This window comes from Oncorhynchus keta, chromosome 7 (genome assembly GCF_023373465.1).
Source record: "Oncorhynchus keta strain PuntledgeMale-10-30-2019 chromosome 7, Oket_V2, whole genome shotgun sequence".
In the NCBI taxonomy this organism is placed as follows: Eukaryota; Metazoa; Chordata; class Actinopteri; order Salmoniformes; family Salmonidae; genus Oncorhynchus; species Oncorhynchus keta.
This window is the reverse complement of record NC_068427.1, coordinates 33070577-33084033: the sequence shown is the minus strand read 5'-3', so window position 1 is coordinate 33084033 and position 13457 is coordinate 33070577. Positions and strand designations below refer to the sequence as shown.

At 43.4% G+C, this 13457-nt stretch overlaps 1 protein-coding gene across 1 annotated transcript in view; it reads right to left on the bottom strand.

Annotated features, from left to right (window-relative positions):
* ttn.1 (titin, tandem duplicate 1) overlaps positions 1 to 13457 on the bottom strand; it is a 178750-nt gene that overhangs the window by 50719 nt on the left and 114574 nt on the right. Inside the window, exons 176-197 of the mRNA XM_052522660.1 lie at positions 10413 to 13382; positions 9974 to 10285; positions 9508 to 9792; positions 9083 to 9382; positions 8544 to 8954; positions 8133 to 8408; positions 7724 to 8023; positions 7325 to 7627; positions 6943 to 7242; positions 6542 to 6829; positions 6131 to 6433; positions 5725 to 6027; positions 4435 to 4740; positions 3857 to 4144; positions 3467 to 3757; positions 3095 to 3382; positions 2324 to 2926; positions 2121 to 2225; positions 1686 to 1880; positions 1176 to 1472; positions 478 to 1065; positions 77 to 379 (exon numbers count right to left, since the gene is read on the bottom strand). Coding sequence (XP_052378620.1) covers positions 77 to 379; positions 478 to 1065; positions 1176 to 1472; positions 1686 to 1880; positions 2121 to 2225; positions 2324 to 2926; positions 3095 to 3382; positions 3467 to 3757; positions 3857 to 4144; positions 4435 to 4740; positions 5725 to 6027; positions 6131 to 6433; positions 6542 to 6829; positions 6943 to 7242; positions 7325 to 7627; positions 7724 to 8023; positions 8133 to 8408; positions 8544 to 8954; positions 9083 to 9382; positions 9508 to 9792; positions 9974 to 10285; positions 10413 to 13382 — 9615 coding nt within the window. The remainder of the gene's footprint in view (positions 1 to 76; positions 380 to 477; positions 1066 to 1175; positions 1473 to 1685; positions 1881 to 2120; positions 2226 to 2323; positions 2927 to 3094; positions 3383 to 3466; positions 3758 to 3856; positions 4145 to 4434; positions 4741 to 5724; positions 6028 to 6130; positions 6434 to 6541; positions 6830 to 6942; positions 7243 to 7324; positions 7628 to 7723; positions 8024 to 8132; positions 8409 to 8543; positions 8955 to 9082; positions 9383 to 9507; positions 9793 to 9973; positions 10286 to 10412; positions 13383 to 13457) is intronic.

Genomic DNA, 13457 nt, shown 5'->3' with positions numbered 1-13457 from the left:
TGTAAAGTGGAATGACTACGTAAATATGACTACATAAAAGCAACGTATATGGATAGATGCAGCTTTTTTAACTCACATTTAACAGTTTTGGTCGTAACAGACAATGATGGTTCACTTGGCTCTCCGAAGCCTGCTTTGTTTTCTGCAACCACCCTGAATTCATATTCGACTTTCTCTGTGAGTCCTGTTACTTCATATGAGAGTTCAGCAATGGACTTCTTTGCTGCCCTAACCCATCTCATGCCCTTTCTTTCTTTCTTTTCAACCATGTAGCCTGTGATGTCGCTACCACCATCATCAATCGGTCTTTTCCAGTTGATTTTGACATGGTGTCCTCCAATCTCTTCAATTTCTGGTTTTGATGGAGGACCAGGGGGACCTGCAAACAAAGTATATCACAGTATTTAGGATGCATTAGTGAACATTTACATAACCATTATTCAATCCAACTAAATGAAACAAGTCAGTTTTACATACCAAATTGGTCCACCATCTTAGCTGGCCCAGATACTGCTGCTTCTCCAGGACCATAGTGATTAACTGCCTTCACACGGAAGATGTATTCATTTCCCTGGATTAGCTTCTTGGCAATATAGTGGCAGTCAAGTACTTTTTCTGACAGAATGGTCCAAAGGAGGCGGCTTGTTTCTCTCTTCTCGAGGGTGTAATATTTAACTGGACATCCACCATCTTCAGCTGGTGGTGTCCATGTCAGTGTGACCTTCTCAGACGAAACTCCACTGACCTCAATAGGACCCGGAGCTGCGGGTACATCCAAAACCTTCACTTTCACAACTTCTTCTGTGACACCAAATGGATTGCTGGCTGTAATTGTGTATTCTCCAGAATCCGATCTCCCGGCGTATTTGACCGTCAATGTCGAGGACGTTGCAGTGGACTCAATCTGGCAGATATCTGAAGGCTTGAAGTATTTTCCACCCTTAGACCACACTGATGTTGGTGGGGGTTTGCCTACAATACTTGTTGCAGTTATGACGATGTGGTCACCCGCTCTGACTGTGAGTCCCTCCTTTACAGTGGAATCAATAGTGATGGTTGGTGCCTCTGTTGAATAAATCAATATAGTAATTACCTTCATGGTAGTAAACACACCACATTCTGTTACTTCATTTCATGATTAATAATACAATCATCAATATAAATATATATCTTACCGTATTCATCCTTGCACACAAGTGTATCTGTTTGTTCAGAGGGAGGGCTCAATGCTCCAGCGGCATTTTTTGCCCTGATTCTGAACTCAAACTTGCATCCCTCTTGCAGCTCTTTCACAGTGTATGCTGTGTCCACAACATTCACATTGTTAGCCTTTTGCCAGATCTTGGAAGGCAAATCACGTTTTTCCACGATGTAGCCTGTCAGTCTGTGTCCACCATCGTACTTGGGCTCAGTCCACTGAAGTGTTACAGTACTTCTTGTGATGCTGATCACATCAGGTTTTCCAGGGGCATCTGAAATACAAACAAGAAGGATGCTCAATGTGATTGTAAGACAAAACCTCCCACATTTATGTAATTGTTCACCGTTTTCTGGTCTCATGATTATTCCAGTGAAAATATTACAAAAACCAATTGCCAAGGGGACAAACAAGACACAATCCAATCTGGCCTATGGATGCCATGGGACACCTCAATGAACAAGCCTTGAAAGAATATTCCACTTACCAATTGGATCCAAGGCAACATGCGCCTCAGTTGGTGGACTTGCTCTGCCAACACCGGCCAGATTCGTGGCCATGACTCTGAATTCATATTCCAGTCCTTCAGTTAAGCCAGTGACCTTGTGTTCCTTCATCTTAATGGCTCCCCCTGACCTCTTCCACAGCATGCTGTTCCTCTCCTTGAACTCAACATGGTAGCCTGAAATCACAAGGGTTCATAGATTGTTATGATTGTTAATCAGAATAATTTTTATTCGCCAAGTACATGTACCAGGAATATGACCTGGTGATGTTGTTCTGACGTCCCCTTTCAATTAACCGAACACACTGACAGAATTTAGACAAATATACACAAAATCATTCACTTGATAACTCCCACAAGCATCAACTCAGAAAACAGAGTTGCTACTGTATGCTAAAAAAGACACTTGTACTCTACCAGTAATTGGAGAGCCTCCGGTCTTCCTAGGGTCAGACCAGGCCAAGAATGATGAATCATGACGCATACTCATGATCACAGGTGCAGGTGGTGCCTCAGGTACATCTGGAAAGGAGCGATAACATTACAATCAGTCAAGAATATCCAAATTACATCTAATGACAAAAAATGATCTATACAATTTAGAAGAAAACTTAACTTACTGAATGGATGCTTGGCAACAATAGGCTCGGATTTGAGTCCTTCACTAGCACCATGCTTGTTCTGTGCACAGACTCTGAAGATGTATTCCGTCTCCTCATGAAGACCTGTCACTCTGAAGGTGGTAGTATTGGAAACTGCTTCAATATCGGTAGCAATGCTAACCCACATGTTGGTTACAGAATCCCTCTTCTCAAGAGTATAGTTGGTTATCTCTGATCCACCATCATCCTTAGGTGCAGTCCATCTCAGGGTGCACCCATCTGCAGTGACATCCTTAAACTTCATTGGTGCGACAGGCATTCCTGGTTTGCCAACCACCCTAATGAAGATGGTGGATTCCTTTACTCCAGAAATGTTTTTCAGTGTGACTGTGTACTTAGAGGCATCGCTCCTCTGGCAGTCACGGATCAGGAGGGTAGTGTTGACTGCTGTGGATTCTGCACACACTCTTCCAGTATCGGTCAAATCCTCATCCTCGCCCTTCTTCCAGGAGCATTTAGGAGTAGGTTTGCCGTAGAGTGGGAGCTTGATGCGGACTATACTTCCCTCCTTTGCAATGTAGCACAGATTGGGAATGCCCCGCAAGTCAACTCCAGGATGAACTAGAAAAGACAGAGGACAAGAATAGGGTTAATATCTGCCGGTGAAAAACAATGGTAGTGAGATAAATCACAGATAGTTCATGAGGAGGAATTCCTTATGGGTCCTGGTCAAAAGTAGCGCACTATATAGGGAAAGGGGTGCCATTTGGGATGCAGATAAAGACTTACTGATCTGGTCTTTAGCCACCACATCCAGCTCCTTGTACGGACTGTCACCAGAGTCATTTACTGCTTTGACTCTGTACTTATATTCTTTTCCTTCCACCAGATCCTTGGCACTGTACTGCATGTTCTTGGAACTCATTAGCTCCTTCCAGTTATCATCTCCATTCATAACCTCAAGCACATACACAATGATGCGGCTACCGCCATCACTGAGAGGTTTCTTCCATCCAAGGGTGCATCCTTGCTTTGTGATCAACAAGGCCTTGAAGTCCATGACCGGCCCAGGTTCCTCTGTAATATCAAATGAGATTAGAAGAACATTCTCTCCACACAAAACAATGTAGATTATATTAGATATAATGCATGATCACTCACCAGACGCTCTAACTGAATCTGCGGTTTCACATGCCTCGCCAACACCATATTCATTCACAGCCTTGACTCTAAAACAGTAAGATCTACCAGCCTCCAAATCAGGGATCTTGAGAGTGTTTTTGGCATAGTTATCTTTAACTAGAGACCAAGCTTTTCTCTCTGCATCACGCTTTTCAATAATGTAACTGGTCACTTCGCTTCCACCATCAATAAGAGGAGTATCCCAAAGGATCTTTGCACTGTCCTTTGTTGTCCCCTTTACCATGAGATTGACTGGTGGCCCAGGGGTATCTGTATGTCAGATAGATAAATACATTAAGGATTACAGATTAAGCCATATTTATTTAAGATCTCATGAATCGAGTCTTAAATACAATAATTTCTGCTTACCGTAAACCTTGACAACAATTGTATACATCTTCATTCCGCTGCGACTTTCAAGACTCAGGATATATTTTCCCGCATCATATCTGTTGCAACTCTGGACTAACACCACAGTGTCAGTGTCGGTGCTCTTGATAACGATGCCTTGTCTTTCCTTGATGTTGCTGTTCATTTTTGCCCAGATCACCTTGGGCGTGGGACGACCCTTTATTGTGGCGAAAAGTCTCATTTGGGACCCAGCACGGAGCTCCAGAACCTCCTTCAGGTCAGCACTGAGTTCTGCCTCAGGAGCAACTGAAATCAAAGCAAGAAAACTTGTTTCAATCTACACAATGTTGGGTGTGTACATAGACTTAATTGTAAGCTCATTATAAACTTGAATACTTGAAAAACAAAGTTAATAAATCTACATGGTGATAGAGGTGACTTTCCTCCCTTACCTTGTAAAGCATTTTGCGCACCAGAAAGGCTATGTATAAATCCAAATCAATTACTATTATTATTATTATTATTCTTACATATGATCCTAAAGTTAGCCTACAGTATACTCATTCAATCGGGTTAATATTCAAATGTTAGCATACCCAAAATGTCCTTTGCTATATGTTTGTCTGGCACTTCGCATGTTTCACTGAAGCCCACTTTGTTCACGGCAGACACACGCAGTTGATATTCAGATTTATCAATGAGGTTCTGAACAAGGTAGAATGTGTCTTGGAGGTTCTTGGGCACGTTGCATCTGATCCAGTCTGTTGCGTCTGTTCTCTTGCATTCAACAAGGTATCCCAGGATGTCACTGCCTCCGTTATTGGCTGGTTTAGTCCAGGTCAGGCTAATCGTGCTGCGGCTGACGTCAGTGACCATCGGGTTCACAGGGGGTCCAGGAGGATCTATTGAGGAGCACATTTATGTTATATAAAAGGTCATTATAAATAAATATATATTTGAACATAATATAAAATCTACAGGGGGCAACATTACTGTAAAAGGTACATATTATATAAGCCATTTAACAGAAGCTTTTATCTAAAGTGACTTACAGTCATGTGTGCACATATTTTACATATGGGTGGTCCTGGGAATTGAACCCACTACTCTGGCGTTAAAATTGCCATGCTCAACCAATTGAGCTACAAAGGACCATTAAAATTAAGCATAAAAATGTATTTAATGTATATACACTGGGTGCACTTTAAGAAAGCCTTCCTAATATTGAGTTGCACCCCTTTTTGCCCTCAGAACAGAACTTAATTCATCAGGGCATGGACTCTACAAGGAGTCGAAAGCGTTCCACAGGGATGCTGGCCCATGTTGACTCCAATGCTTCCCACAGTTGTGTCAAATTGGCTGGATGGGTGGTGGACCATTCTTAATACACACAGGAAACTGTTGAGCGTGAAAACCCCAGCAGCGTTGCAGATCTTAACACAAACCTTTGCACCTGGCACCTACTACCATACCCCGTTCAAAGACACTTACACTTTTGTCTTGCCCATTAACCCTCTGATTGACACACATACATCATCCATGTCTTCATTATACCAAGGCTTCTTTATTTAACCTGTTTCCTCCCATTCATCTACACTGATTGAAGTGGATTTAACAAGTGACATCAATAAGGGACCATAGCTTTCACCTGGATTAATCTGGTCAGTCTATGTCATGGAAAGAGTTCTTAATGTTTTGTACACTCAGTGAATATATTAAAAGTATATTAAATAAATATCAAGTATACATTTTTATATTAAAAGTAAATATAAATGTACATATTATAGGTAGAAATCAAGCTGCATATTATAGGTGCATTGTCATCCAGAATGATTGTCATCCAGAATGATGTTGGGTAAATTGTTTTAATAAGTTTGGATACTTACTAATAGGATCGTGGGCTGAAGCCACAGTGGATGGCTCACTGGGTTTGCCAAGGCCAGCGTTGTTCAGGGCAATTACTCTGAATTCATACTCTGCTCCCTCTGACAGACCAGCAACTTCCAGGGTTCTCTCTATCAAGGCTTTCCTGTTCAGTTTAGTCCAGTTGACTTCCTTGGTTCCCTTCTTCTCCACTATGTATCCTAAGATGGTTGACTTGCCATCATCGGCAGGTTCCTTCCAGCTAACGGTCATGTGCTCTTTGGTGATGTTTGTGATGACTGGTGCCTCACATGCCCCAGGGACAGCTAAAAATAATGATTCAAGTATTAAACCAACAGTCTGTTAAATGATTTACTGTATTAAAACTACTGCATTAAAGTACATGAAAAAAGTAAATAGAAATCTTACTGAATGGATTCCTGGCATAGACGGGATCAGTCACGATGGCTTCTCCAACCCCAAATCTATTCTCTGCGCGGACGCGGAACTGGTACTCTCGTCCCTCAATCAGTTTCTTTGTGGTGAGTTCAAACACATCACCCTGAATATGGCCTGCGACCCGAGCCCATTCAGCTCTACTGGTCTCACGTTTGTCAACAATGTAGTTTGTGATGTCCGAGCCTCCATCGGCAAGAGGCGCCTCCCAACTAATCTGGACACTATTGGCAAACACGTCACCAAACTTGACAGAGACTGGTGGACCGGGGACATCTAAGAAGAAGAAGCTGTTTATGTTTCTTGATTATAATAAATGTAATATGTTTCTAGTTGAAAAAAACAAATATCTTGAAATATATCTTTGTCTGTCTTTATACTTACCGAAAACAGTTAACTTAATTTCTCCAGTTTTGGATCCACTTGCATTTTCTGCCAAAATAGTATACTCTCCTGTGTGTTCCTTTGTTACTCCAAGAAGCTCTATGCTGAAGAGATGTCTCAACTGGGACATCTTCAACGTCTCAGAAGCTCTCAATACTTCCTCTCCCCTCTTCCATGTAACCTTGGGCATCGGTTTTCCAAACACCTCTGCCTCAAGAAGTACATTTGCCCCAGCCTTCACTGGCTTAAGCCTCTTCATTGGGATTCCAATTTCTACTCTTGGTGGCACTGAAATTATCATTGAGACATGGTCAAAAATGCACTAAAATCCAATCAAATCCATGGTATATACATATATGTACTTAATTTAGAGGAAACAAATGTCAATGCACTATTCCTACCCTTCTCTGCAGAGACCAGAACTGGGTCTGTGATGTCTGATGCCCGGCTCATGTTGACAGCGGTCTTTGCGATGACTCTGAACTGGTACTCCATGTCTTCCTCCAGTCCAGTTGCAGTGTACTCTTCTCTGGGTACATTCTGACTGCTGGTGTTGCAACGGACCCATTTGTCTCCAGGGAGCCTCAGGGCCTCAACATAATATCCAATTATCTTGCTTCCACCGTCATTCTTTGGTCTAGTCCAGACCAAGGTGACTGCATTCTTGGTAACATCAAGAACCTCTGGTTTGCCTGGTGTGTCTGTGCAGGAATAAATCAAGTACACAATGTTTGAGGAAGAAGTCGTACGATTTATGAAAAAAGCAATAAAAAATACACATACCAACTGGTGTCCTTGCTGTGACGAAGTCAGACTTCTTGCTTGGCTTACTCTGTCCAGCACGATTGATTGCAGATACTCTGAAGTTGTATTCCAAGCCCTCAATAAGGCCTGCACAGGGATATTCCATTGATCTGACAACTGAGTCGTTAGCTTTGACCCAAAGGAGACTGTTCCTCTCTTTGCGTTCAATGTAGAAGCCAGTAATAGGGCTGCCACCATCACTCTCAGGTCTGTCCCAGGCTACAAACATACAGTCCTTGTTGACCTTGGTGATGTGGCAGTTTAAAGGCTCACTGGGCACATCTATTGATAAAATACATCAAATAAAAACAAGTTTTAGATTAAGTGAACGATACACCAATATAACAGAGTTTAGTAGATTTTTTGTGTGAAACCCACCGAAGGGGAATTTGGCAATCATCCTGTCAGATGTTAGGGGGTCTGAGATTCCATAGCGATTCTCAGAACGGACACGGAAGATGTATTCCTTTCCAGGGATGAGCTTTCCCAGTCTGCAGCCAGTCTTGCCACAGGACGATACAGCGTTTACCCAGTCACCTCTGATCACGTCACACTTCTCCACTACGTAGTTTGTAATCTGGCTTCCGCCATCTTCAATTGGTGCTTTCCAAGAGAGTGTGCAGGCATCAGCGTCAATGTCACTGATCTCAAATGGAGGCTCAGGCGCTCCGGGGATATCTGAAACATTAACATACAGTCATTATCAGCATTCATATCTAACACAATTTTCATTTGAATAGTTTGAAAATAGAACCGACTAATTATTTTATGCAATTAAGATACAAACCTCTGATGATGATTTTAATATGCTGATCTACTTTAGCACAGCTGTTCTCAGCAACCAAACTGTATATTCCACTGTCGGTTCTGGACACGTCTTTGATGATGAGCACACACATGTTTGCAGATTTGTGCACAGCAAGACGACTAGAGGAAACAACATTGTCATCTCCTCGCATCCATGTGCAGGTTGGTGCTGGCTTTCCAGACACAAGAGCTTCCACTCTGAGTTTAGCTCCTGCTTTGGCAGACACAGCCTCCGCCATCATAATCTTGGGTTCCACTGAAAACCAAATAAAAATGATTTTTTTGTTAACTTCATTTGATGAAAAATAATCCCTCATCACACACAAATCACAATTCTATTATGAGTGGATATGTTGTGAATAACATTGGTTGCAAAAAAAAGAAAACTTACGCATCTGTTCCTTGATCTCATAAGCGTCCCTAGTTTCAGTGTACGAACTGCGACCCATGATATTTCTTGCGGCCACCCGGAATTTATACTTCATACCCTCCTTGAGTCCGCTAACTGAAAGGGTTAAATTTTTAACAGTTGTGTATGCCATCCATTGTGGTTCTGGCTTCTCTTCCGCTGGTTCTTCCACAACCACAGGTGCAGGTACAGGTTCCGGAGGATGAGCAGCTTCCTCTCCTTCTACTGGTTCTGCTGGTTCTGGTTCTGGTTTGGGTGGGATGAGCCCCATATATTCAACTATATAACCATCTATCTTAGCTCCTCCATCACCCAATGGTTTCAGCCATCCCAGAAGTGCACTGTTCTTTGTAATTTCCAATACATCAATCTTCGGGCATGGTTCAGGTTTGCCTGAGGAGAAGAAAACCAGCAAAATGTTGTCAAACTTCAGACTTAAATATTTGAAGGCTAGGCTTCTAATGCATCTAATGAATGGTCCTTAGATCATTAATGAAACGGTCAACCAAAAGGGTACTTACTGACAGGATCAGATGCCATGTAGGACTTTGGCGAGACCTTCGCAACTCCAGGACCATATTCATTCACAGCAGTGACTCTAAAGAAATACTCTGTGCCTGAAACAAGTTTCTTGACGTTGGTTTCAGTCTGCTCAATATTGTTTGCGACTGGTCCCCAGGTCTTGCGATCGATTTCACGCTTCTCAATAATGTAATGAGTGACTGCACTGCCACCATCGTTCTCAGGGGGTGACCATGCCAGTTTGGCGGACGTCTGTTTAATATCTGTGGCATCCAGACCCACTACAGGCCCTGGGGTATCTGTTGAGGGGAAAAACATGTAGTCACATTGACATGTTTATGTAGTACAACATATTATAAGATTATGGGCAGATATTCAAACTGCAATGCAGCAGTTCTGAGATGAGCGAAAACACACTACTTACCCAGTACTTTGACATTGACAAACACTGCCTTCTCCCCAGCTGGGCTGGACAGGGTCAGGGAGTATTTGCCTGAATCATCCCGTGTACTTTCAGGGATAACCAGGAAGGTCATTGTGTCAATGATGTCCACATGGCCCTTCCTGACAACGTTATCGACACCCATTCTTCTCCAGCAGACTTTGGGAGCTGGTCTTCCCTTGATGGTTGCCACCAGTCGGATGGGACATCCGGCCCTGACTGTCAGACCGTCCTTCAGACTAGCATCCATGTCAATTTCAGGTGCCTCTGTTGGTCGAAGAAGGTGTAGATAGATGTATTAGTGTGATGATACACTGAAATATGCCACATTAAACAAACTCTAGTACTATTTACTATTCACTGACTAAGTCAATCGGGATGAGCCCATCTGCTAAATTACAAAAATGTGAATGTAAAATGTAAAATGTAAATGTATTTTAGGACTCACCAAGGATATCCTTGGGTTGCACGGGCATCGTAAGATCCGCCGTTAAGCTCATACCGCATTGATTTTGAGCAGAAACGCGGAATTCATACCATTCATGATCATCCAGACTGGAGACAGTGAATTCACATACAATTAGCTGGGCTGCGACATTACACCTCTTCCATGCCGCATCCTTGTTTCCCTTGATCCTCATTTCCACCACATAACCAATGATAGGAGCTCCACCATCAGAAACAGGCTTTGTCCACTTCAGTGCTACAGAGGTCCTTGTACTGTCACCAACCTTCAGATTTGTTGGAGGGGCTGGGACATCTGAAAATATCAAAATGAAATAAACAAACTGCATATTAACACAGATACTTTGGATATACAAAGGCTAAAGCAAAACCATTGTGAATGTATGATTTTATCATATTTAGAACTGCTGTACTATACATACCAAGAGAATCCCTTGCGGCGAGTGATCTTGAGGGTTTGCTTGGTTCACCAAGTCCTATTTCATTCTCAGCCCTGACGCGGAACTGATATTCATGATCACGCAGCAAACCAGTGACAGTCAGTTGGGTCGAATCAATGGAATGCTTTGTGCAAGGAGACCATCGTACTCCGAATTCTTCCTTTTTCTCCAGAATGTAACCAGAGATTTCCTTTCCACCGTTATTCTCAGGAGGGTTCCATGTAACGGTCATCTCCTCCTTGGAGATCTTGATAACTTCTGGTGCTTCTGGAATGCCAGGTTTACTGAATTCGGTCCTTGCCACAATAGGTGCGCTCTCCACTGCAGGACCTGCCCCCATCTTGTTTTCTGCACGCACCCTGAATATATATTCATTTCCTTCTACAAGGCGGGTTACTTTAGCAGAGTTGGTGATCACAGCAGAAGAATGTATGGACCACACCATTCTCTTCTTCTCACACTTTTCTATGATGTAGTTATAAATTTCACATCCACCATCATCATCTGGCATATCCCATGTCAACATGCACCTATCCACTGTAACACCATTTACAACTAGGTTGCTGATAGGACCAGGTCTATCAAGCACACACACATTCGCCCATCCAGTGGCTGTTCCAGCACTATTGGTAGCAGTGATGTTATATTTTCCAGTATCTCCACGTCTTGAGTTTGTCAACAGGAATTTAGAGAATTCTACACCGGCTTCTATTTGCAGCCTTGGGCTCTTGGTGATGTCCCCTGTGTCTTTCTCCTTTGTCCACTTTACTTCCGGAGCTGGTTTTCCCTTGACATCAGCTTCAATTGGAATGGCATCACCGGCATTAACCACTAGAGTCCATTGCAACTTCATCTTGATCTCTGGCACCACTAACTGTTCTTTAACCTCAACCTCAGCAGTTGTCACCCAGTTGCTCTCACCTCCTTCATTCTTTGTCTGTACCCTGAACTGGTAAATTTCGTTTTCAATGCACTTGTCTGCCATGAAGTAAGTTTCCTTAATCGCACCCTTGTGCAGTCTCTCCCATTCCTCTGCCACTTTAGGTTTCTTTTCAACATGGTAGCCCAGGTTACGGCTGCCACCATCATAGTCTGGTCTCTTCCATTTCAGGAAGACGAATGTCTTGCCGATCTCAGAGATAATGAAGTCAATAGGGTCACCAGGCTTCTCAATGGGATCAACAGCAAGGATGGCTGTTTTGGTCTCTGTTGAAGGTCCGGCACCAATTTTGTTCTCTGCACTCACACGGAAGAAGTATTCACAACCCTCATGGAGTGGTGCCTTCATAAGGCGTTTGGTGCAATCATTTGATACCACTGTCCAATTCCTTTGACTAGGTTGACGGCTCTCAATAATGTACTGTGTTATTTCAGTTCCTCCATTATCCTCTGGGTTCTCCCAGGAAACCATGCAGGATTCTTTTGTCACGTAAGTGGTCTTCAGATTCTGACAGACGCCTGGAGTGTCAAGCACATTCACAATAATGGTAGCCTGTGCTTGACCACTGCTGTTTTTAGCAAGGATAGCATACTTTCCATAATCTTGCCTTACTGCATCTGAAATCACCAGCTCAACCAGAGGGAAGTTGTTGTTCATCTCAGTACGCCTGTCTATGCCTAGAATCTTGGCATCCTTAGACCAAGTGATATCAGGATCTGGTCTACCTTTAACTCTAGTAACAAGATTGATACTCTGTCCCACCCTAACTGTCAGAAGGTCACGGCAAGCAACATCAACTGTCAGCTCTGGGGGAACCAGAATGTCCTTGGCAAGGACTGTTTCTGAGAGCTCTGTAGGTTTTCCATCTCCAATAATATTGGAAGCGCTAATGCGGAACCTGTATTCCATGCCCTCAGTAAGTCCCATTGCTCTAAATGCGCACATCGGGATGAGATCCTTATGAACTTTCTCCCATTTGGCGCTGGCTGATTTCTGACATTCAACTATATAACCTAAGATGGGGCTGCCTCCATCTCTTGTTGGCTTGGTCCACACCAAGTCAGCATATGACTTGCTCCAGTCCCTCAGCTTAGGGTTTAATGGGGGTCCTGGCTTAGTAATAGGACGGGTGCACTTCACTGGATCTGATACAGGAGAGGGCTCGCTGACGCCAGCAACATTCTCAGCAAAGATTCTGAACTCGTAGCTGTTGTTCTCAAACAGACCTGATGCTCTGTATCGGAGATCCAATACAGGTGTCTTGTTGACGCGGATCCATTTCCCTGTCATTTCTCTGCGCTCTACTACATAGCCACTGACTGGACTGCCACCATCAAATTCAGGCAGAGTCCATTCTATGGTCACAGCATTCTCTGTGATATCAGAGCAGGTTGGCTGGCCTGGAGGGCCAGGTGGATCAAACATATGTTTGGCAATAGTGGGAGGACTCTCAAGTCCAGCACCAATGCCCACCTTGTTTTCTGCACGGACACGCAGAATATATTCACGACCTTTCTCCAATCGAGAAATTTTAGCCTTTGTACCAGTGCATCCTGAGCACACAACTGACCATGGTTCCCATGCCTTTTTGGTATCCTTCTTTTCAACAATGTAACATGTCAAAGGAGTGCCACCATCATCTTTAGGTGGTCTCCAGTTGATGACCATGTGGTCAGGGGTAACTTCAAGGATGTTGATCGGGCCAATGGGGGCACCTGGGACATCGAGCACAGTGACGTGCAGAGCAACAGTCTTGCTTCCAGCAGGGTTTGCCACGGTGAGGAGATACTCTCCAGTGTCACCTCTGACACATCCAGTGATGGTGAGAGATGTGTTCATGCCCTCAGTGTCAATCTTGACGTTGCCCTTTGTTTCCAGTTCCTTTCCGTCACTCACCCACTTGGCTGTGGGAGTAGGAATTCCTTTCATGACTGCTGGGAGTACGATAGTGCTTCCAGCCTTGACAATCAAACCCTCAATAAGCTTCACATCCACTGAAATAGTTGGTGGCACTGAAAAAAGAAACATCAATGTTAGACTCTGAGGCATGTGGGCTGTTATTTATTCTTATTGTTGATCAAAGAAGT